Source organism: Triticum aestivum, chromosome 6A, assembly GCF_018294505.1.
Source record: "Triticum aestivum cultivar Chinese Spring chromosome 6A, IWGSC CS RefSeq v2.1, whole genome shotgun sequence".
NCBI lineage: Eukaryota > Viridiplantae > Streptophyta > Magnoliopsida > Poales > Poaceae > Triticum > Triticum aestivum.
The window spans coordinates 119,484,854-119,510,407 of record NC_057809.1 but is presented as its reverse complement, the minus strand read 5'-3'; the positions used below and the strand labels follow the sequence as shown (position 1 = coordinate 119,510,407).

The following is a 25,554-nucleotide window of genomic DNA, read 5'->3' as shown; positions in this document are numbered from 1 at the left end:
TTGAACTGTCAGACACTAAATATTGTGCAGACCATTTAATTATAAATTTTCCAATTTGTGGTGCAGTATTGATGACCCCAAGTGGGAAATTTGGTTCCATTTCTTAGCTAGAGAATCTGTGGTTAGAGGAATTTACCAGTCAGACATATCATTTTTGACTATGGTTTCTCTCATTCGGAGTGAGGGCTATGGAGCTGATGATTATATGTACTATGTTGTCGATGAGGAGAAATGAATAGAAGGTATGGAGCATCTTGGTTCTGAACATGATGTGCAGCAGATGTTGATTCACTTTGAGAAGGAAAAGAGTGTGAACATATGAGTTGTCAGAGCAGACGAGCCATGTAATGCAGATGAAAATAGAGATAGTTATTTTGTTGAACATTGCATTAACACTCAACAAAGTTGCACAAAGTTGGTGGATGCAATCAGTGACAGAAAGGATGAGCTTAAGCAAAGTTGTCTGCGGATGGAAGCTGAATTTAACCATTTTGAAGGTGACACTGATGTGTCTGAATTTCTTTCTGATGATGCGCAGTCAGGTTCAGATGACAACAATGTGAAATTACATCCAGGTTCCCCCTCTGAAGAAGAAGCTGCACAAGTAGATACATCAGTGGTCCAGAAACTTAAGCCAGTCAGAAACCCTAGTCCAACCATTAGATCGCACCAAGAGGTTCAGAAAGAGGTAAAACCAAACTGGTTTCCTGAAGCAGATGAATTTTGTTTTCCTGGTGATGTTGGCATTAGTGATGAAGAAGAAGAGCCTGAAGGAGCTTTCAAACTAGCAAGTGGCAGGAAGAGAGTGTTGAAGAAGTCAAAGGATAGGGTATGGTTCAATGAGAAGCTTCCAGATCCACATGAACAGTTTTGTAAGGGATTGTGCTTCACCGCTGTTTATGAGTTCAGAGATGCACTTAGGGATTTTCACATCAGGACTCTGAGGAATTTCCAATATCACATAAATGCCCCTGATAGGATTATTGTTTGGTGCTCAGAGAGAGCCCATGGATGTGATTTTCATATCAGTGCATCTAAGATAGCTCATGAAAAAACTTTCTGCATCAAGAAGTGTGATATGCTGCATACTTGTGGAGCATGTGCAGAGACCACAAAGATTACTACAAAGTGGTTGTCCAAATCAGTACAACCAGCATTGAGAGAAGACATTAGATCTCCTATGGATGCATTAATAAAGAAGACTAAGACTAAATTCTCAGTTGATGTTTCAAGAAGTGTTGCCTATAGGGCCAGGAGGAAGGTTGTTGGTGTGGTGCAGGGTGACCACAAGCAGCAGTACTTGAGGCTGAGGGATTATCTTCAAGCTGTTCTTGATATGAACCATGGGAGCAGGTGTATTGTAAAACATTTGTTGACCCAGAAAACCCTGCACCCACTCCTAGATTCAAGTACATGTTCTACTGTTTGGCAGCTTCAGAGGAAGGGTTTCTTAATGGTTGTAGACCATTTATAGGTAAATATTTCCTGATTGTGTTGTACATATTTGTGTGTCAATTTTCTTCTGTAGCTAATGTGTGACTCCATCCAGGGCTTGATGGATGTTTCATCAAGTTAACCACAGGACAACAAATTCTTGCTGCCACAGGAAGGGATGGCAACAACAACATCTACCCTATAGCTTTTGGTGTGGTTGACAAGGAAGATGGAGACAGTTGGACTTGGTTTTTAACTCAGTTGAGATGCTGCATTGGTAGTGGCAACAAATTTGGAACATACACAATAATATCTGACAGGCAAAAGGTTAGAAACTAAATCATTGACCATAGTTGGTATAGTAATTCACTGAATTATGTGAGTGTGTTCATATGTAGATCTATTTTCTGAATGTACAGGGTTTACTTAAGGCAATAAATGAAGTGTTCCCTGATTCACCTCAAAGATTCTGTCTTAGGCACATATATGCCAACTTCCAATCAGCTGGTTACAGAAGCAAAGAACTAAAGAAGTTGTTGACAAGGCTAGCTACTCTTATACTAGACATGGGCATGAATTAGGGATGGCTGAGCTGAAAGCACAGTGTGAGGATGCTTGGAAATGGCTTAAAATATAGAAGTCTCTGCTTGGGCTAGGTATGCTACGGACCATACTTGCAAAACAGATCTAGTTGTGAACAACTTTAGTGAAGTCTTCAACAAGATGATACTTGATGTAAGATCCAAACCAATAAGGACAATGTTTGAAGGGATCAGGACAAAGCAGATGATCAAGAGGCAACAGACTAGGGAGAAGTCACAGACTTGCAGGTGGACAATCACACCAAATTACTCAGAGATTCTAGAGGAGAATAAAAAATATGCCAAGTACTGCCAGGCTGACAAAGCTGGTGAAACAATTTGGCAAGTAACAAGCAAAGAAAAACAATATTGTGTGGACATGGCAACCTGCACATGTGACTGCAAGAGATGGAACATGACAGGTGCACCTTGCAGTCATGGCATATCTGCAATGACAAAACAAAAGCTGCATCCTGAGGACTATGTGTCTGAATTCTTCAAGAAGCCATTGTACATGGAGACATACAAAGCAATTATTTACCCTATACCTGGTCCAGATTGCTGGCCTGATACAAACACTCAAGACATTCATCCTCCTGTGGTCAAAGAAAAGGCAGGCAAAAAGCAGACAGTAAGGAGGAAGGGAGAGTTTGAGGTTCCAGCTCCAAGAGACACAAGTAGGATGGGCACTATCACATGTGGAAACTGTGGTTTAGAAGGACACAGGTATACAACATGCAACAAGACTCTGAAGCCTAGTCTTCAGATGAGGAAAAACAAACACCAGATAATTATCAACCTTGGAAAAAATCTCAGACATTTCTGAATGAGTACACTTTTAGAAATAAAAGTTATGTTTGACATGCAGGAAAACAAGGCAGTTTACTCTGATATACCTGCTGCAAGAACCACATCAGTCCCTGTTGCAAGAGGTAGAAGAGGAGCACAAACTTCATGTAGGCCTGCTACATCTCAACCAGGTCCTTCTACTTCTGCATCAGGCCCTACACCAAGAGCTAAAAGAGGTAGGACTGCAGGTGGAGGGAGGATCCATGGATTCACTGCACCAAGAGCTGCAACCACTTCAGATATTCAAGTTGGGACCAAGAGGAAGAGGACCCCAAGCTCAAAATTGGCAGGCTACTTCTACTGCAGTGGTAACTACTGAAACCTGTCAGCTCAAATTTGGGAGGTTTTATGTGCACTTTCTTAATTTGTTTAGCACTTTCTGAATTTGTTGTGCACTTTTCTGAACCTGTCGTGCACTATCTGAACATGTCGTGCACTTGTGGGTGGAAATGGGCCTCAGACTCGGCTCTCATATCGGACCACAGTCCACAAGTCTGCGTAGGTGTCTATAAAAAGACACTAACCTGTCCTTTCCCGTACCACTAAAACCCTAGCCGCCAGCATCACTACAACCCTACCTTAGCCACAAAGATGGATCCAAGCATAGGAGAGGTTGTCGACGACCAGGATGAGAGTTCTGGAGCAGCAAGAAGGGCCGCAAGAGCGGAAAGGAGGAGTCGTAGGGCTCAGGCACGTGAGCAACGCCAGAGGCTGGCTGCAACGATTATGGCAGCCCGCAACTCCCTCGACGTGATGCAGTTCAAGGAGGTGTTCCCAGATGGAACAAATCATCACCGATGAATTGATCATTTGGTGGGCTAGAGATAGTGCAACCTTCCATCGCTACCAAGTCACAAGGGCTAGGTGGAGCAGAATTCTTGATTCTGCGTCTTGAAACGGTTCAAGGTTAAGTTCTTCAATGTTATCTGAATTCTCCAAGTCTCTGGTTCTACTATGTATGTGATGATGTATCTGAAATTTCTCTGAATATATGCGCACTTGTATGCATGGATTTGCAGAATTTGCTGAAATTGTGCTCTGAATCTATGCGCTTTTGTATGCGTGGATTTTCTGAAATTTTCGAATTTGTGCTCTGAATCTATGCGCACCTGTTGATTTTCTGAATTTGTGCTCTGAATGTATGTCAATTTCTCTGATTTTTCTCTAGAAATAGTATCTCAGTCAACAATATATGTTTTCACCACAAAATAACGATTGCACAACTTTCACCTAACATCACTTAACCAACACAAGTTTCGGCACACAATAACTACTCCACAACTACCACCCTGTCAACTACTGCTGCACAAGTTTTACTTCTTCACTGCCTCACTCCACCTCTCTTTAACTACCCCTCTTTCTTCAGCTACTCTACTCACATCACTCTACCTCACGACAACTTCACCTAGCTCAACACCTCTGCATCTCACCACTTTCTGCTCCAACCATGGCTGCTTCTTATTCTTCTTCAGACCCATGGCTCAACCTATTCCCAACTGGCAAGGGATGGGTTGCCATGCTTTATGGTTCAGTGCGCGGCGACGACGACCTCTTCGTGGACTACATGAAGGTCGCCACAAGGTACACCAGCGTTCAAGATCTGGTGGATGGAGCAGACGAAGTGAGAAAGAAGACGACGAGTGAGGAGAAGCAATGCATGGACCAGCAATATGGAAACCGAGGTAAGGGGATCCTGCCCATAGATATACTGCTATGGGGAATGAAAGAGGCGGGCTCCGCCGATGCTGGGCAGAGGTAGCGGTGGGCAGACCACCACTACGTCGCCCCAGCACAATCTACGGCTGAAGCAAACGCAAACAAGCACCAAGACGAGGACGACGACCTCCAGATCATCGCACCACCAGCACTGCAGGCTCGCCACCGCCCTCCTCCCATCATCTTCATCGATGAAGACAAAGATGAAGAAGAACAGGAGGTGCATATGCTGGCAAATCATCCTACCGAAGTGAAGAGGAGGTACAACGCTCAGGCCGCTTAGCAGGGCAAGCGCCTAACTGAAACTGAATGTGAAACTATTAAGTTTCACATTCAGATTCGTCAGTCTTATTCAGTGTTGGCTAGTTTCAGTTATCCTCAAACTATTTGGTGCTATCTATCTATGTAATGCTATGTATGTTGCATCCTCGGACAATTTGTGTTATCTATGCTACCTCCTATGTAATGCAAGTTTCATTTTCATTTTCATTTTCAGTTTCAGTTTCAGTTTCAATGTTGTTTGGTGTTACTAGATTCAAGTGCAAGTATTAGCAACAACTACCTAGCAGCAACAAATTGCATATGGAGATATAACAACATCTGGATAATATGGTTCAGGTGGCATTACAAATAGGATTATCTTAGAGCATTACAGATCAGGGGCATTACAGCACCCAACAACACAACCAAAATGATCTGAAACCATAGGCAGTTCATAGGGAGTTCATATTAATATTAAGATGCATATCTGCATCAGATTCTAGTACTAGACCAGTTATATATATAGGCCTCATATTCACTTACCAACCCTAGCTACCACTTCACTCCTCCATGACGACTTCTTTGATCTTGTCTAGCTTTTCTTTGCACCCATGACCTGCCTTCAAAAGCTCAGCAATGATATGCTCCAGCTTCTTCTTCTCTTCTTTAAGGAGGTCTCTCTCAACTTGTATCTCCTTCATGGCTTTCCTGGTGTTTTGAATGATATCATCTTGACTCTACAGGATGCACCTTTGTTCTTTCTTGAGCTTAAGCTTCTCCATTTGAATCTCAATCTTTGCCCGCTCCTCAAGCTGATGCTTCTTCTCCTTAAGTTCATTGATTGTCTGGATTGTGTAATCCATGTCATGGGATTTCTGCCCATCCTGGTAATCAAGCAGCTTGGATACATCATCCACAAGCTGACTGTACTGATTGCCAAGAGAATCCAGCTCCTTCTTCAATTTCTCAACCTCTATCTCATGAGCCTCTTTGTCTTGCACTCTACCAAGGTTCTTCTCATGATACATATCCCAGAGCTTGGTTAAGCATCTTTGCAAAATCACAGGCCAAGGGGCATCTACCCACTCTAAAACACCACAGTTCACACCATCCTGAAAATCCAGTTAAATTTAAAGTGAGCTTTATTCTTCATTAACAAACATATTCACAATAACAAATCATAAACAGTACTCATATATGTAGCTACAATACACTAGCTAACTCTATGCTACAAATTATAAATCAGTGCTATGTTTCCATTGCTCTTTGTTGCTATTTGCTACAAGTACATAATTTAGACATAGCAATGTTCTTATAATTAATCAAAAATGAGAAAAGCAGCATCATTATTCAGAAAAGCACAAAACGAATCAATCACAGCCATGACAACTTGGTTCATTACCTCAGTTGCACATCCTATGAATCTCCTGCCAGTGTCAGTGCCTTCAAATGCCACAAATTTGCCAGCCCTCTCCCTGTGCAGGATGCACCTACGGTTAGATTCAGTCACAAGCCCAGAAAAGTTTGGATCTATCACAGTATCTGGAGTTTGCTGCAGCAGGAAACACATATATGTCAGCTACAACTCGCATACATGAACTTAAATGGAGAAATCCCTATCCTTCTTCAAACCCTAACCCTAGCAGAGGAGAGGAGAGGAGAGATTGAGCTGACTTACAAAATACTCCATATTCATGCTAGTGAACTCGCTCATGTACTCGTCATCATCGTCAGAGGTCTCGTTGCTGTTGGGCCACGACGGCATGGTCGCGGTGTCGCCGGAGTGCGAGAAGAAGAAGAGCAGTGGAGAGCAGAGGAGAAGAGTGAGTCGGGGGAGAGTGAGGTGGTGAGGACGAGGAGCGAGCCGGTCGGCCAGGTTATGCCTAGTCCGACCGGGCCCGACCGACACGCGCGGCTAACGGGCGGCAGGCGAGCGCCGTTAGCCGTTAGCGCGGCCTCCGTCCTGACCGGTGGGCCGGGTCTGTCAGAAAGTCGTTTACAACACTTCAATCAGTCATCAACGCGATGTGGTAGTTTTTTGTTACGAAATCAGCGTTAAACTGAAGTTTTTGGTCAGTTTTCAAAATGTGATAGTTTTGTGGGAAGCTTACGTGAAATGTGATAGTTTTTTGTCAATTACTCTCGGTTACTGTGGCCTGTGTGGACGGGACCATGGTCCATGGACACGAATCAAGGCCTCTGTGCGAGTTGTGAAAAACTTTTATTGCCCGAATTTAAACACACCCACCACCACCCTACGCTGTTCGGCAGAGACCCAACGGCATCGCAGGACCAGCTAGGGGAGGATGAAACCAAAGCAGAGTCTCTTATTTTCATTATTGATGAAAAATATACCCAGCATCACATCAACCAGCAGGTGATGTGCAAAAGTTGCACGGAGGCGCAAGCAAAATGCTTCAGCGAACAAGAATGTAGCAGCACTAGTTCAGTTTCAGACAGCTTCAGACACTGCTGCAGCAAGAGGTGGCCCGGGCCGGACTGGCCAAACACTGGACCCTCTCGTACTGCCGATCATGAGGAAGCAGTCGCACTGGCCGGGCTCTCTACCGCGTCTTCCTCCAGGTGGATCAGCTTCCCACTGATTTTCCTGGCACAGTCGCAATCATTCATCATGTTCATGTTAGCTCCTCTGATAGATATATCTGCTGAAAGCGCTAACAGGAAAATGTAATGCAGGAGTATGTACCTCTGATGGTGTGGTTTCTCATCGGACAAAACTTTCATCAATCTCTTCTCGAAAGGCGTGGCATGCCAGTTCACCCTCTGGTCCTGAGAACATCCAATCACGTACAACGGCTCGTAAGTTACATACAGATAACCGTGAAAGCGAGGAAGATTAGAGGGAAAATGCGCACCTCTTTGTACTTGGTGGTGGTGTTGGGGATCCCGTTGCCGTCCCAGGCCTTGGGCAGCATCGGGGTAGGGTTGTTCTCGTTGTCCCAGTTCAGCCCAGAGGCCACAAAGACGGGCACGTCGCTGAGATCGACGCTCCCGAAGCCCAGCTGCCGTCCAGTCTGGCCCTCACCCTCACCATCCGCACACGTAGTCTTGAGCCAGCAGGACAGGCTGGCCACGCCATGCTTCCCGTTCTCCGAGCTCTTGCTCAGCAGCTCTCCGACGCCGCCGCCGCCCACAAGCTGCTGCTGGTTGACGTTCTCATCCTCTGGACACGCCACTTCTTCGGCGTGCTGCGCTTTCCAGCCGCCATGGAACAGAAATGGCGCAGACTCTGATGATAGCGCTGCGTCTGCATTCACTGAGCCTGGAAGGGTTTGCTGATGGGGCTTCTCGTTCTCGGTGGAATCTGCAGACAGGTACCTTCTTTTGGGAGGGTGAGAGGCGACCACGGGGGAGGAGGACTCGTCTCTCAGCTCCGTCCACTGCAGCTTGTTCTCGATGGGTCGCAGGACGGGGTACAGGAACTGCTTGCTGGCCCTCCCGCGCTTCCCGGGCTTGAAGTTCCCCTGGTGTGTGGTGAATCCAGGGGTCTGGATGTCGTCCCTCAGAACCAGAGGGGTGGGGAAAGGCGAGTCGCTAGGATCAGGATTCTGGTTCCTGATGATCTGGCCTGAGGACCTTTCCTGCGACGATGATCTCGCCGCTGATTCAACCTCAGTGACATGGTCGTCAGTGCCTTCGTCGGTGTCCTGATCATGCTTCACAGCACCATCGTGCCCGTCGGAGTTGAACCTGTTTTATTGGAAAGAAACAGCAAAATTGGTTTTCAGACCAGCTAACAGTAGTCGTCACCTTACTACTGTAGTTTACAGGATCACAACATTCATGATGATCTTGTTCAAAAAATAATAATCATGGAGATAGATGGTACAGTAGTTCTTTACCCCTCAGACAAGTAATCCTTAATTTCAGACACCAGGGCCTCTTTAGTCTCCTGTGCATTGTTTGACGTCTCATTGCACTGGGTGTAAGAAAAAAGATGTCAGACGGTGATTTTTATGAAAAGAAGATCACAAAGACAAACTCAATACGACGACACCTCGTTAATTTCTCGCTCTTCGACTTGGTTTGATGCTTTCAGAATTTCGGGAGGGGTTTCTGATATTGCGCCACAAGATTTAAGATAATTTGCCTGGTATAATAGTGGAATTCCATGAAAACATCGTCAGAATTTGTTACTAGTATAATTTAGAGTGCCAAGATTTAAAAGATAACACGGAATTGCAACAGTGAAGTGTAACAATATCTATCAGTATGCAGTGCAGAGATAAATGTAGAAATATCAAGCAAATGAGCATTACAGAACTTTTTCATTGTAATTGGTTGGTGCTAACTATGCCAAAATCTGCTAACCAGTAAGACTTGGACTATATCTGAAGATTATAATCCTAACTATTGAACTGCATAGACCTGAAATTTGAGAACCAGTTAGACTTGGCCTACATCTGAAGATTGTAATCATAATTATTGAATTGCATGGACCTAACCACCTCTCCGAAGTTTAAGGCTTTAAGCTGATGGAGAAAGGCAGATAATATATTTCACCACTTCCTCTCACGTCTAGGCTGTTCTCATCCTTGGACTTGAGATCGACGTAGGTTACAACTATTCAGAAAGTGCGTTGGCAGGGTGTTGAAAATTTGAAATGTTGACCTGTTGGCCATGATATCGTATTAAGTTGCATGCACATAACAACCTTGCCCAAATGCATATGTGGAAAAGATGGACAATATATTTCAACAATAACTAACCATTATAATATTCTAAACTACATAAACAATGCATACGAAAAACCTTTATGAGGTTATACATTGTATAGCATGGTCCTTGATATAATTCTCCAAAGACAAAAGGTTGAAGTGGAATTGAAAAAGAGCAAGATTTAATCTTGACAGTGCACACAGACTTCAGCAAAGCCTGATGGGGAAAGGCAAGCAATACATTTGAACACTAATTGATAACTCTATTATTCAGAATTACCTATGTGACATATACAACAAAATCTTTAGAAGGTTGTGCATTTTACAGCATGATCTTTCCATATATTTTTGCAAAGTCTAAAAGTTCAGATGGGATCTAAAAAGTCAATATTTAATTTTGAAATCAGCGCACATTGACTTCAGCAAATGTGATAACTAGCATCTGCTAGACTTGCAGTGTACTTATCGTGGAAATTTTTATGGCACGCCCACTGAAAATGGTCTAAGCAAGGGTTTCAAATCCGCAAATCGTGTCCTATTCGGCCAACAACTAGATGTGTCTCCACAAGCAAAAAGGTTAAAAGGTATTTAAAAGGTAGATGGTATTTTTGTTGCCACAGGTGCATACTTTACACATTTCACTGAACATTAAACAGTGCGGAGCATAGTAGTTAGCCCAAATGACAAAACTAACACCAACTGAACATGGCATATTGAGGAGATGAATTTTAGATTTAAAATTTAAAAACAAAAAAGCCAACCGCCAACATTCCCGAAACCAAAGAATGCATGGAAGGAGAACGTTACGACATTTTGCTGCTAGGGCAGCAGCACAATTTCCATTCTGGTAAAGTGCAGTGCAGACTTAACAGCCAACCCTAGGTACTAAGAAGGCCCCTTGGCAATTGCAGAACGACCTTCTAACTATAAAGTTCATCGATTTCCATTCTAGTAAAGTGCAGTGCAGACTTAACAGCCAATCCTAGGTACTAAGAAGGCCCCCTTGGCAATTGCAGAACAACTTTCTAACTACAAAGTTTGTCTAGACATAGCAGATTAGCAGGTACAGACTTGACAGTCTATCCATGAAGGCCACATCGACAGTGCAGACGTGTCAAAGTCAAAACGTAAGCATCAACCAATTCATTTTTTTCCCTGCCACCCACCGGCAACACGGCCTGAATACCGACGGAGCTGCGCACAGTTAAAAAAACACAGAAACAGGAAAGCGCTTTGCAGCCGATCTCGGTACCTCTCGCCTGAGGTCGTCGTCGACCCCTCCGTCGTTCCCGAGACCCTCCTTCGGCGTCCGGCTCTCCTCAAGCTCTGAAAACAAAACAACACGCAATCAGCAGTCCGTCACCATCATCAGCAGATCGAATCGGATCCGATCGGCGCAACGGGAGATTCAGAAACTCACTCGCCGTGCCGTCGTCGTGGTGGTCGTCCAGGAAGGCGTCCCCGAGCCGGGTCTTGCGCACGAGCGGATCCTGCAGGGGAGAAACACCCGGAGAAACAGATCATCGGCACGCGGATCGGAGACGAGGGGTCCAGGGAAGACGAGATCGCAGGGGGTGGGGGTGAGCGTACGTGGAGGGCCCGGCTGGCCGGGTCGGGGCGGCCGCGGAAGCACGAGAGGAAGCAGCCCATGGCGGCGTCGAGAGAATCCTGCGGCGAGCTCGCTCAGTCGTCGCCGCCGCGGTCGAGGGTTTGGGGATTGGTGCGGCGGGATCCCGGGGAGTGATTGTCGGAAATGGAAGGTCGGAGCAGGGGGGAGAAGAAGAGGCGGAGGTGAAGGGGGGACGAGATTTGAAAAGAAAATTCGAAACGGAGACACGGACACCGCAGAGGGGGCAGAGGGGGGACGGGAGGATTTGTTTTTTCGCCTAGTGTGGTGGGCCTTTTTGTGCCGTTAGGTGGAAATGGGTTGGGCGTAGATGGGCCGGACGTAGAGACGAATGTGCCGTGCGGTGGAAACACTGGATGGACGAAGCATTGGTTATTTGTCCCACCTCGCTTGCTTAGTGGAGTTGAGCTCGAGCTGATCGCTACTTATAGGGTGTCAGCCGCAGTGATAGAGCCCAGGCAGCTGCGTGGTGAGCATAAAGCGAACTATTCTTTCGCCTTTTACTAAAGAATACCGTGTGCGCACCATATCAAGCAGCATACACCTATTTTTGAAGGGTTCTTTTCTCTTGATGAGGAGGGTCCCACAATTCAGTCTACAAAATTTGTTCACACATTGATCAACTTACTTTCAAAGCCTAGGCAAGGTCTATACCAATTCATCAGCCATTTGACATGAAGCAATCATTCTTAGTTTCACATGCCTAGGATTTTTTTTATTAAAAAATGAATAGATGCATGCATCACATGCTTGTCACTAAAGCACGTCCAATCCCCTAAGAAAAAACTAAAGCACGTCCATGTTATGATTCATTTCAGAATTTAGAGAGGAGTGCGACAAAGATGGGGATGAATTTATAGAGGGATGTAGCAAAGCTGGGAATGCAAGGATCATAACGGCTTTTGCAGCGAATGCTCTGTGATGTGTCTAACCCGTGCACGAATCTCAGTGCGTGACAACGTGGGAATCCTCATGGAACATCGTTCGCTTCATTCACCCCTTGAAACGGTTGAAATCTTGAACGAGTGACATTCTTTATACAGAGCATGGCAATTACTGTGCGTAGCATGGCAGTTTCGTCTCATGTAACGTGGCAGTTTTTCTGAAATATGCGTGGCAACTTTCTTAACCGTTGGATGGCGTTTATATTTGTTGTAGCATGCCAATCCTATTCTGTGAGCATGACAATCGCTAACTAGTTAGACAATTTTTTATCATATAGTGCAGCGATTCTCTCTGATGCAACATTTACCGTGTTCTAATATCACTAGTAGAAAATAGGACTTTGGTTGGGGCCTGGCCAGCCCATTAGTCCTGATTCAGTCACGAACCGGGACCCATGGGGGGCATACGTCCCGGTTCGTGCGCTCAGGGGGTCGGCCAGGCCTTGGGAGGCATTTGTCCCGGTTCGTGTGGACCCATTTGTCCTAGTTCTAGGCATGAACCGCGATCAATGGTCCTCGCTCCTGGCCCACATCCATTGGTTTCGATTCGTGCCTAGAACCGGAACAGAAGGGGGGCCTTTAGTCCCAGTTCCAGCCACGAACCGGGACCAATGAGGTGGCTATATATACCCCTTCACCGCGGCAGAGCACTCCACAGTGCTTTGTTTTTTCTGGCCGGCGGGGGTAGAGCTTTGTGGTGCTCTAGCTCACCTCCTAAGCACATGAGGTGTTCGATGAAATGCCCGAGCCACACTAGTTAAGCTTTATCCTCTCGAAGCTCGACCTCCAAACTCCATTTTCCCCAAGATTTGTCTAGGTTTAGCGGTCCGTCACGTCCCGTCCTCGTCTTCACCGTCGTCGATCGCCCGTGCCGATCTGGTCGCCGACACCATCGTGGTGAGCCTCTTGTTCTTATCTTATTTCTGGAAAAGAAATCTTACTTTATATAGATACTTGTCTAATTTTCTTACTTCTATTATTGCTTGTTATTATATAGTGCGATGGTTTTGGTATCCGCCCCCGTCGGCCCTCGTCCTGGCTATGATTCGGATGTGGTGTAACTATTTGGTTCATTTATTGTTTATGACAATTATGCCGACCAATGTGACATAGATTTTATTTATCTAGGAGGTATGTGAACCGGAAATTCCAACCGACACTATTGTCGAGAGGTTAAATTTAGTTGAAGAAGAAAACAATTACTTGAGGAAAAAAATTAAAAAAATTGAGGAGGAGAAGATGATATTGAAATTGCATGTTGCGGATGTCGTCGATGATCACAAGATCAAGATGGATGCAATGCGGTTGAAGATTAGAAAGATTAGAAAATATGCCATTCATATCAAGGCTTGGTATCATTATGCCGTAGGATCAATTGTTACCCTGGTTGTGATTATGATCGCATTTGTTGTTGCATTGAAAGATTTTACATAGTTTCAATGTATGGTTTAGTTAGATGCTCTGGAGAGCTATATGTTGTTCAATGAGAACTATGCATGTACTTTGGTTTTAATGTGATGATGAACTTCTATTAATTTGGTCAATTATCTATCCATGTGAATCTGTAATGGTTTTTGACACACATAATTATATATAATGCACACAGATGAACCGACAATGGATGTACGGTGACAGACACACCTCTGAGTACATTAAGGGCCTGCATAATTTTCTCGAAGTGGCTGAGGCAAACAAGCAGAATGGTTTTATGTGTTGTCCATGCACTATATGTGGGAATACGGAGTCTTACTCTGACCAGAAAATCCTTCACACCCACCTGCTTTATAAGGGTTTCATGCCACACTATAATGTTTGGACCAAGCACGGAGAATTAGAGGTTATGATGGAAGACAACGAAGAAGAAGAGGACTATGACAACTATGTGCCCCCTGAATACGGTGATGCTGCAACGGGGGAAGCTGCTGAAGATCAAGAGGAACCGGACGATGTGCCCGATGATGATGATCTCCGCCGGGTCATTGTTGATGCACGGACATAGTGCGAAAGTCAAAACGAGAAGTTGAAGTTCGACCGCATGTTAGAGGATCACAAAAAAGGGTTGTACCCCAATTGCGAAGATGGCAACACAAAGCTCGGTACCGTACTGGAATTGCTGCAGTGGAAGGCAGAGAATGTTGTGCCTGACAAAGGATTTGAGAAGCTACTGAAAATATTGAAGAAGAAGCTTCCAAAGGATAATGATGTCTACTACACAACCTTCTTCTTGTAGACGTTGTTGGGCCTCCAAGTGCAGAGGTTTGTAGGATAGTAGCAAATTTCCCTCAAGTGGATGACCTAAGGTTTATCAATCCGTAGGAGGCGTAGGATGAAGATGGTCTCTCTCAAGCAACCTTGCAACCAAATAACAAAGAGTCTCTTGTGTCCCCAACACACCCAATACAATGGTATATGGATGGTAGATAATAGTTTTTGTAATCTGAAAATATAAAAACAACAAGGTAACGAATGATAAAAGTGAGCGTAAATGGTATTGCAATGTGTTGAAACAAGGCCTAGGGTTCATACTTTCACTAGTGCAAGTCCTCTCAACAATAATAACATAATTGGATCACATAACTATCCCTCAACATGCAACAAAGAGTCACTCCAAAGTCACTAATAGCGGAGAACAAACGAAGAGATTATGGTAGGGTACGAAACCACCTCAAAGTTATTCTTTCCAATCAATCCGTTGGGCTATTCCTATAAGTGTCACAAATAGCCCTAGAGTTCGTACTAGAATAACACCTTAAGACACAAATCAACCAAAACCCTAATGTCACCTAGATACTCCAATGTCACCTTAAGTATCCATGGGCATGATTATACGATATGCATCACACAATCTCAAATTCATCTATTCAACCAACACATAGAACCTCAAAGAGTGCCCTAAAGTTTCTACCGGAGAGTCAAGACGAAAACGTGTGCCAACCCCTATGCATAGATTCTCAAGGTCACGGAACCCGCAAGTTGATCACCAAAACATACATCAAGTGGATCATAGAATACCCCATTGTCACCACAGGTATCCCACGCAAGACATACATCAAGTGTTCTCAAATCCTTAAAGACTCAATCCGATAAGATAACTTCAAAGGGAAAAACTCAATCCATTACAAGAGAGTAGAGGGGGAGAAACATTATAAGATCCAACTATAATAGCAAAGCTCGCGATACATCAAGATCGTGCCACCTCAAGAACACGAGAGAGATCAAACACATAGCTACTGGTACATACCCTCAGCCCCGAGGGAGAACTATTCCCTCCTCATCATGGAGAGCACCGGGATGATGAAGATGGCCACCGGAGAGGGATTCCCCCTCCGGCAGGGTGCCGGAACGGGTCTAGATTGGTTTTCGGTGGCTACGGAGGCTTCTGGCGGCGGAACTCCCGATCTATTGTCGTCTTCGAAGTTTTTAGGGTATATGGGTATATATGGGAGGAAGAAGTACGTCGGTGGACCTCCGGGCTGTCCACGAGGCAGGGGGGCGCGCCCCCACCCTCGTGGGCAGCCCGGGACTCTCCTGGTCCAACTTTGATATTCCGTGGGCTTCTTCTGGTCCAAAAATAAGTTCCGTGAAGTTTCAGGTCAATTGGACTCCGTTTGATTTTCCTTTTCTGCGATACTCTAAAACAAGGGAAAAAACAGAAATTGGCACTGGGCTCTAGGTTAATAGGTTAGTCCCAAAGATCATATAAAATAGCATATAAATGCATATAAAACATCCAAGGTTGATAATATAATAGCATGGAACAATCAAAAATTATAGATACATTGGAGACGTATCAGCATCCCCAAGCTTAATTCCTGCTCGTCCTCGAGTAGGTAAATGATAAAAACAGAATTTTTGATGTGGAATGCTACCTAACATAATTTCAATGTAATTCTTCTTAATTGTGATATGAATATTCAGATCCAAAAGATTCAAGATAAAAGTTCAATATTGACATAAAAATAATAATACTTCAAGCATACTAACTAAGCAATTATGTCCTCTCAAAATAACATGGCCAAAGAAAGTTCATCCCTACAAAATCATATAGTTTAGTCATGCTCCATTTTCATTACGCAAGAATGCTCTCATCATGCACAACCCCGATGACAAGCCAAGCAATTGTTTCACACTTTAGTAATCTCAAACCTTTTCAACTTTCACGCAATACATGAGCGTGAGCCATGGATATAGCACTATGGGTGGAATAGAATATAATGATGGGGGTTATGTGGGGAAGACAAAAAGGGAGAAAGTCTCACATCAACGAGGCTAATCAATGAGCTATGGATATGCCCATCGATTGATGTTAATGCAAGGAGTAGGGATTGCCATGCAATGGATGCACTAGAGCTATAAATATATGAAAGCTCGACAAAAGAAACTAAGTGGGTGTGCATTCAACTTGCTTGCTCACAAAGACCTAGGGTACTTGAGGAAGCCCATTGTTGGAATATACAAGCCAAGTTCTATAATGAAAAATTCCCACTAGTATATGAAAGTGATAACTCAAGAGACTCTCTATCATGAAGATTGTGGTGCTACTTTGAAGCACAAGTGTGGTAAAAGGATAGTAACATTGTCCATTCTCTCTTTTTCTCTCATATTTTTTTTGTTTTTTGTTTTTTTGGACCTTCTTTTTTTGGCCTTTTTTCCGCCCGGAGTCTCATCCCGACTTGTGAGGGAATCATAGTCTCCATCATCCTTTCCTCACTAGGACAATGCTCTAATAATGATGATCATCACACATTTATTTACTTACAACTCAAGAATTACAACTCGATACTTAGAACAAGATATGACTCTATATGAATGCCTCCGGCGGTGTATCGGGATTGCGATGAATCAAGTGTGACATGTATGAAAAATTATGAACGGTGGCTTTGCCACAAATACGATGTCAACTATATGATCATGCAAAGCAATATGACAATGATGATGCGTGTCATAATAAACGGAACGGTAGAAAGTTGCATGGCAATATATCTTGGAATGGCTATGGAAATGCCATAATAGGTAGGTATGGTGGCTGTTTTGAGGAAGATATAAGGAGGTTTATGTGTGAAAGAGCATATCATATCACGAGGTTTGGATGCACCGACGAAGTTTGCACCAACTCTCAATGTGAGAAAGGGCAATGCACGGTACTGAAGAGGCTAGCAATGATGGAAGGGTAAGAGTGCGTATAATCCATGGACTCAACATTAGTCATAAAGAACTCACATACTTATTGCAAAAATATACAAGTCATCAAAAACCAAGCACTACGCGCATGCTCCTAGGGGGATAGATTGGTAGGAAAAGACCATCTCTCTTCCCCGACCGCCACTCATAAGGAAGACAATCAAATAACACCTCATGTTTCAAATTTGTTACACAACGTTTATCATACGTGCATGCTACGGGACTTGCAAACTTCAACACAAGTATTTCTCAAATTCACAACTACCCAACTAGCACAACTTTGATATCACTATATCCATATCTCAAAACAATCATCAAGTATCAAACTTCTCTTAGTATTCAATGCACTCATAAGAAAGTTTTTTTACTAATCTTGAATACCTAGCATATTAGTATTATTTAAGCAAATTACTATGCTGTTTAAGACTCTCAAAATAATCTAAGTGAAGCATGAGAGAATAATAGTTTCTATAAAACAAAGCCACACCGTGCTCTAAAAAGATATAAGTGAAGTACTAGAGCAAATGACAAACTACTCCCGAAAGATATAAGTGAAGATCAATGAGTAGTTGAATAATTATGCAACTATGTGAAGACTCTCTAACATTTAAGAATTTCAGATCTTGGTATTTTATTCAAACAGCAAGCAAAACTAAAGAAAATAAAATGACGCTCCAAGCAAAACACATATCATGTGGCGAATAAAAATATAGCTCCAAGTAAAGTTACCGATGAACGAAGACGAAAGAGGGGATGCCTTCCGGGGCATCCCCAAGCTTAGGCTCTTGGTTGTCCTTGAATATTACCTTGGGCTGCCTTGGGCATCCCCAAGCTTAGGCTCTTGCCACCCCTTGTTCCATAATCCATCAAAACTTAACCCAAAACTTGAAAACTTCACAACACAAAAGTTAAAGTAGAAAATCTCGTGAGCTCCGTTAGCTAAAGAAAATAAAACACCACTTCAAGGTACTGTAATGAACTCATTATTTATTTATATTGATGCTAAACCTACTGTATTTCAACTTCTCTATGGTTTATAAACTATTTTACTAGCCATAGATTCATCAAAATAAGCAAACAACACACGAAAAACAGAATCTGTCAAAAACAGAACAGTCTATAGTAATCTGTAGCTAACGCAAGATCTGGATCCTCAAAAATTCTAAAATAAATTGCTGGACGTGAGAAATTTATCTATTAATCATCTGCAAAAAAATTAACTAAATAGCAATTTCCAAATAAAAATGGCAGCAATTCTCGTGAGCGCTAAAGTTTCTGTTTTTTACAGCAAGATTAAAAAGACTTTCCCCAAGTCTTCCCAATGGTTCTACTTGGCACAAACACTAATTAAACACAAAAAAACCACATCTAAACATAGGCTAGATGAATTATTTATTACTAAACAGGAGCAAAAAGCAAGGAACAAGAATAAAATTGGGTTGCCTCCCAACAAGCGATATCGTTTAACGCCCCTAGCTAGGCATGCTGATTTCAATGAGGCTCACATAAAAGATAAGAATTGAAACATAAAGAGAGCATCATGAAGAATATGACTAGCACATTTAAGCCTAACCCACTTTCTATGCATAGGGATTTTGTGAGCAAACTTGTGGGAACAATAATCAACTAGCATAGGAAGTTAAAACAAGCATAACTTCAAAACTTTAAGCACATAGAAAGGAAACTTGATATTATTGCAATTCCTACAAGCATATGTTCCTCCCTCATAATAATTTTCAGTAGCATCATGAATGAATTCAACAATATAACCAGCACCTAAAGCATTCTTTTCATGATCTACAAGCATAGAAATTTTATTACTCTCCACACAAGCAAAATTTCTTCTCATGAATAATAGTGGGAGCAAACTCAACAAAATAATTATCATGTGAGGCATAATCCAACTAAAAACTAAAATCATGATGACAAGTTTCATGGTTATCATTATTCTTTATAGCATATAAGTCATCACAATAATCATCATAGATAGCAACTTTGTTCTCATAATCCATTGGAACCTCTTCCGAAGTAGTGGATTCATCACAAAATAAAGTATGACCTCACCAAATCCACTTTCATAATTATCATAATAAGATTCAACATACTCCAAAAAGTGGGATCATTACTTCCTAAAGTTGACACTCTTCCAAACCCACTTTCATCAATATAATCATGATATTGACACTCTTCCAAACCCACTTTCATCAATATAATCATCATAAGTAGGAGGCATGCTATCATCATTATAAATTTGCATATCAAAACTTGGGTGACAAAAAATATCATCTTCATCAAACATAGCTTCCCCAAGCTTGTGGCTTGCATATCATTAGCATCATGGATATTCAAGGAATTCATACTAAAAACATTGCAATCATGCTCATCATTCAAATATTTAGTGCCAAACATTCTAATGCATTCTTCTTCTAGCACTTGAGCACAATTATCTGAATCCTTATTTTCATGATAGATATTAAAAAGATGAAGCGTATGAGGTAAACTCAATTCCATTTTTTATAGTTTTCTTTTATAAACTAAACTAGTAACAAAACAAGAAACTAAAAGACTCGATTGCAAGATCTAAAGATATACCTTCAAGCGCTAACCTCCCCGGCAACGGCGCCAGAAAAGAGCTTGATATATACTACACAACCTTCTTCTTATAGACGTTGTTGGGCCTCCAAGTGCAGAGGTTTGTAGGACAGTAGCAAATTTCCCTCAAGTGGATGACCTAAGGTTTATCAATCCATAGGAGGCGTAGGATGAAGATGGTCTCTCTCAAGCAACCCTGCAACCAAATAACAAAGAGTCTCTTGTGTCCCCAACACACCCAATACAACGCTAATTGTATAGGTGCACTAGTTCGGCGAAGAGATGGTGATACAAGTGGTATATGGATGGTAGATAAAGGTTTTTGTATGCTGAAAATATAAAAACAGCAAGGTAACTAATGGTAGAAGTGAGCGTAAATGGTATTGCAATGCTAGGAAATAAGGCCTAGGGTTCATACTTTCACTAGTGCAAGTTCTGTCAACAATAATAACATAGTTGGATCATATAACTATCTCTCAACATGCAACAAAGAGTCACTCCAAAGTCACTAATATCGAAGAACAAACGAAGAGATTATGGTAGGGTACGAAGCCACCTCAAAGTTATTCTTTCCAATCAATCCGTTGGGCTATTCCTATAAGTGTCACAAACAGCCCTAGAGTTTGTACTAGAATAACACCTTAAGACACAAATCAACCAAAACCCTAATGTCACCTAGATACTCCAATGTCACCTTAAGTATCTGTGGGTATGATTATATGATATGCATCACACAATCTCAGATTCATCTATTCAACCAACACATAGAACCTTAAAGAGTGCCCTAAAGTTTCTACCGGAGAGTCAAGACGAAAACGTGTGCCAACCCCTATGCATAGATTCCCAAGGTCACGGAACCCGCAAGTTGATCACCAAAACATACATCAAGTGGATCATAGAATACCCCATTGTCACCACAGGTATCCCACGCAAGACATACATCAAGTGTTCTCAAATCCTTAAAGACTCAATCCGATAAGATAACTTCAAAGGGAAAAACTCAATCCATTACAAGAGAGTAGAGGGGGAGAAACATCATAAGATCCAACTATAATAGCAAAGCTCGCGATACATCAAGATTGTGCCACCTCAAGAACATGAGAGAGAGATCAAACACATAGCTACTGGTACATACCCTCAGCCCCGAGGGAGAACTACTCCCTCCTCGTCATGGAGAGCACCGGGATGATGAAGATGGCCACTGGAGAGGGATTCCCCCTCTGGCAGGGTGCCGGAACAGGTCTAGATTGGTTTTCGGTGGCTACGGAGGCTTCTGGTGGCGGAACTCCCGATCTATTGTCGTCTTCAAAATTTTTAGGGTATATGGGTATATATGGGAGGAAGAAGTACGTTGGTGGACCTCCAGGCTGTCCACGAGGCAGGGGGCGTGCCCAGGGGGGTGGGCGTGCCACCCACCCTCGTGGGCAGCCCGGGACTCTCCTGGTCCAACTCCGATACTCCGTGGGCTTCTTCAGGTCCAAAAATAAGTTCCTTGAAGTTTCAGGTCAATTGGACTCTGTTTGATTTTCCTTTTCTGCGATACTCTAAAATAAGGAAAAAAGCAGAAACTAGCACTGGGCTCTAGGTTAATAGGTTAGTCCCAAAAATCATATAAAATAGCATATAAATGCATATAAAACATCCAAGGTTGATAATATAATAGCATGGAACAATCAAATATTATAGATACGTTGGAGACGTATCAGATAACGAATTACCCGACAGTACGTACGCAACAAAGAAGGTCGTATGCCCTCTAGGATTGGAGGTGCTGAAGATACATGCATGCCCTAATGACCGCATCCTCTACCATGGTGTGTACGAGGATTTGAACACATGCCCGGTATGCGGTGCATTGTGGTATAAGATCAGACGAGATGACCTTGGTGATGTTGACGGCGAGCCCTCCAGGAAGAGGGTTCCTGCGAAGGTGATGTGGTATGATCCTATAATACCACAGTTGAAACCTCTGTTCAGAAATGAAGAGCATGCCAAGTTGATGCGATGGCATAGAGAGGACCGTAAGAAAGACCGAAAGTTGAGAGCACCCGCTGACGGGTCGCAGTGAAGAAAAATCGAGAGAAAGTACTGGGCCGAGTTTGCAGGTGACCCATGATACGTCGCCAACGTATCTACTTTTCCAAACACTTTTGCCCTTGTTTTGGACTTTAACTTGCATGATTTGAATGGAACTAACTCGGACTGACGTTGTTTTCAGCAGAATTGCCATGGTGTTATTTTTGTGCAGAAATAAAAGTTCTCGGAATGACCTGAAAATCTACGGAGAATATTTTTGGAATATATAAAAAATACTAGCGAAAGAATCAAGGCCAGGGGGCCCACACCCTGTCCACGAGGGCGGGGCGCGCCTACCCCCCTGCCTCGTGGGCCCCCTGGTGCTCCACCAACCTCAACTCCAACTCTATATATTCATGTTCGGGGAGAAAAAAATCAGAGAGAAGGATTCATTGCATTTTACGATACGGAGCCGCCGCCAAGCCCTAATCTCTCTCAGGAGGGCTGATCTGGAGTCCGTTCGGGGCTCCGGAGAGGGGAATCCATCGCCGTCGTCATCATCAACCTTCCTCCATCACCAATTTCATGATGCACCATCGTGTGTGACTAATTCCATCATAGGCTTGCTAGACGGTGATGGGTTGGATGAGATTTATCATGTAATCGAGTTAGTTTTGTTAGGGTTTGATCCCTAGTATCCATTATGTTCTGAGATTGATGTTGCTATGACTTTTCTATGCTTAATGCTTGTCACTAGGGCCCGAGTGCCACAATTTCAGATCTGAACCTATTATGTTTTCATGAATATATGTGAGTTCTTGATCCTATCTTGCAAGTCTATAGTTGATACGTCTCCAACGCATCTATAATTTTTGATTGCTCCATGCTATATTATCTACTATTTTGGATGTTTATGGGCTTTATTATACACTTTTATATCATATTTTGGGACTAACCTATTAACCGAGAGCCCAGTGCCAGTGCCAGTTTCTGTTTTTACCTTGTTTTAGAATATCATAGAAAAGGAAAACCAAACGTAGTCCAATTGACCTGAAACTTCACGGAACTTATTTTTGGATCAGAAGAAGCCCAGAAGACTTGGAGTGCACGTCAGGAGATCTACGAGGCTACGGGAAGCCACGAGGCAGGGGCGCGCCCTCCACCCTCGTGGGCCCCTCGTGGCCCCCCTGACATACTTCTTCCGCCTATATATCTCCATATACCCTAAAACGATCAGGGAGAACAATAGATCGGGAGTTCCGCCGCCAGAAGCCTCCGTAGCCACCGAAAGACAATCTAGACCCATTCCGGCACCCTGCCGGAGGGGGAATCCTTCTCCGGTGGCCATCTTCATCATCCCGGTGCTCTCCATGACGAGGAGGGAGTAGTTCTCCCTCGGGGCTGAGGGTATGTACCAGTAGCTATGTGTTTGATCTCTCTCTCTCTCTCTCTCGTGTTCTTGAGGTGATACAATCTTGATGTATCGCGAGCTTTTCTATTATAGTTGGATCTTATGATGTTTCTTCCCCCCTCTACTCTCTTGTAATGGATTGAGTTTCCCCTTTGAAGTTATCTTATCGGATTGAGTCTTTAAAGATTTGAGAACACTTGATGTATGTCTTGCCGTGTGTATCTGTGGTGACAATGGGATATCATGTGATTCACTTGATGTATGTTTTGGTGATCAACTTGCGGGTTCCGCCCATGAACCTATGCATAGGGGTTGGCACACGTTTTCGTCGTGATTCTCCGGTAGGAACTTTGGGGCACTCTTTGAGGTTCTATGTGTTGGTTGAATAGATGAATCTGAGATTATGTGATGCATATCGTATAATCATACCCATGGATACTTGAGGTGACATTGGAGTATCTGGGTGACATTAGGGTTTTGGTTGATTTGTGTCTTAAGGTGTTATTCTAGTACGAACTCTAGGGCTGTTTGTGACACTTATAGGAATAGCCCAATGGATTGATTGGAAAGAATAACTTTGAGGTGGTTTCGTACCCTACCATAATCTCTTCGTTTGTTCTCCGCTATTAGTGACTTTGAAGTGGCTCTTTGTTGCATGTTGAGGGATAGTTATGTGATCCAATTATGTTATTATTGTCGAGAGAACTTGCACTAGTGAAAGTATGAACCCTAGGCCTTATTTCCTAGCATTGCAATACCGTTTACGCTCACTTTTATCATTAGTTACCTTGCTGTTTTTATATTTTCAGATTACAAAAACCTTTATCTACCATCCATATACCACTTGTATCACCATCTCTTCGCCGAACTAGTGCACCTATATAATTTACCATTGTATTGGGTGTGTTGGGGACACAAGAGACTCTTTGTTATTTGGTTGCAGGGTTGCTTGAGAGAGACCATATTCATCCTACGCCTCCTACGGATTGATAAACCTTAGGTCATCCACTTGAGGGAAATTTGCTACTGTCCTACAAATCTCTGCACTTGGAGGCCCAACAACGTCTACAAGAGGAAGGTTGTGTAATAGACATCAAGATCTTTTCTGGCGCCATTGCCGGGGAGGTGAGTGCTTGAAGAAAATTAAATCGAGTCTTTTAGTTTCTTGTTTTATCACTAGTTTAGTTTATAAAAGAAAATTAAAAAATGGAATTGAGTCTACCTCATACGCTTCATCTTTTTAATATCTTTCGTGAGTATGATGGAAAGGAAAATTGTGCCAATGTGTTAGAAGAAGAATGCATTAAAATGTTTGGCACTAAATCTTTGAATGATGAGCATGATTGCAATGTTGTTAGTATGAACTCTGTGAATATCCATAGTACTAATGATGATTGCACTAGTTATGATCAAAATGTCTCCTATAAACATGTCAATTTTTGTGGAGTGCATTGGGTTTGTAAGTACACACCAAATAGGGAAGATAAATATTGCTGAAGGAAATATGCCCTAGAGGCAATAATAAAGTTATTATTTATTTCCTTATATCATGATAAATGTTTATTATTCATGCTAGAATTGTATTAACCAGAAACATAATACATGTGTGAATACATAGACAAACAGAGTGTCACTAGTATGCCTCTACTTGACTAGCTCGTTGATCAAAGATGGTTATGTTTCCTAACCATAGACATGAGCTGTTATTTGATTAAGGGTATCACATCATTAGGAGAATGATGTGATTGACTTGACCCATTCCATTAGCATAGCACTTGATCGTTTAGTTTGTTGCTATTGCTTTCTTCATGACATATACATGTTCCTATGACTATGAGATTATGCAACTCCCGTTTACCAGAGGAACACTTTGTGTGCTACCAAATGTCACAACGTAACTAGGTGATTATAAAGGTGCTCTACAGGTGTCTCCGAAGGTACTTGTTGGGTTGGCGTATTTCGAGATTAGGATTTGTCACTCTGATTGTCGGAGAGGTATCTCTGGGCCCTCTCGGTAATGCACATCACTTAAGCCTGGCAAGCAATGCAACTAATGAGTTAGTTGCGAGATGATGTATTACGGAACGAGTAAAGAGACTTGCCAGTAACGAGATTGAACTAGGTATTGAGATACCGACGATCAAATCTCGGGCAAGTAACATACCGATGACAAAGGGAACAACGTATGTTGTTATGTAGTCTGACCGATAAAGATCTTCGTAGAATATGTGGGAGCTAATATGAGCATCCAGGTTCCGCTATT

General features: G+C 42.9%; 2 protein-coding genes and 1 non-coding gene across 3 annotated transcripts; 1 reads left to right on the top strand and 2 right to left on the bottom strand.

Moving 5' to 3' along the window:
* Positions 1-5,164: 5,164 nt before the first annotated feature.
* Positions 5,165-6,606, bottom strand: LOC123129532 (uncharacterized). Its single transcript, XM_044549663.1, has 3 exons — positions 6,520-6,606; positions 6,244-6,393; positions 5,165-5,953 (listed from the first exon to the last, which is right to left on the bottom strand). The coding sequence occupies exons 1-3, from the start codon at positions 6,604-6,606 to the stop codon at positions 5,579-5,581; spliced, it is 612 nt and encodes a 203-aa protein (XP_044405598.1). The 3' UTR covers positions 5,165-5,578.
* Positions 6,607-7,148: 542 nt separating this feature from the next.
* On the bottom strand, positions 7,149-11,505 carry LOC123132424 (protein JASON). Its single transcript, XM_044552215.1, has 8 exons — positions 11,111-11,505; positions 10,941-11,010; positions 10,773-10,846; positions 8,860-8,952; positions 8,705-8,781; positions 7,718-8,552; positions 7,549-7,631; positions 7,149-7,449 (listed from the first exon to the last, which is right to left on the bottom strand). The coding sequence occupies exons 1-8, from the start codon at positions 11,168-11,170 to the stop codon at positions 7,374-7,376; spliced, it is 1,368 nt and encodes a 455-aa protein (XP_044408150.1). The 5' UTR covers positions 11,171-11,505; the 3' UTR covers positions 7,149-7,373.
* Positions 11,506-11,607: 102 nt separating this feature from the next.
* Positions 11,608-11,727, top strand: LOC123132708 (U5 spliceosomal RNA). The gene has a single exon (XR_006464990.1). It is a non-coding gene; the product is annotated as a U5 spliceosomal RNA (small nuclear RNA).
* Positions 11,728-25,554: the final 13,827 nt, after the last annotated feature.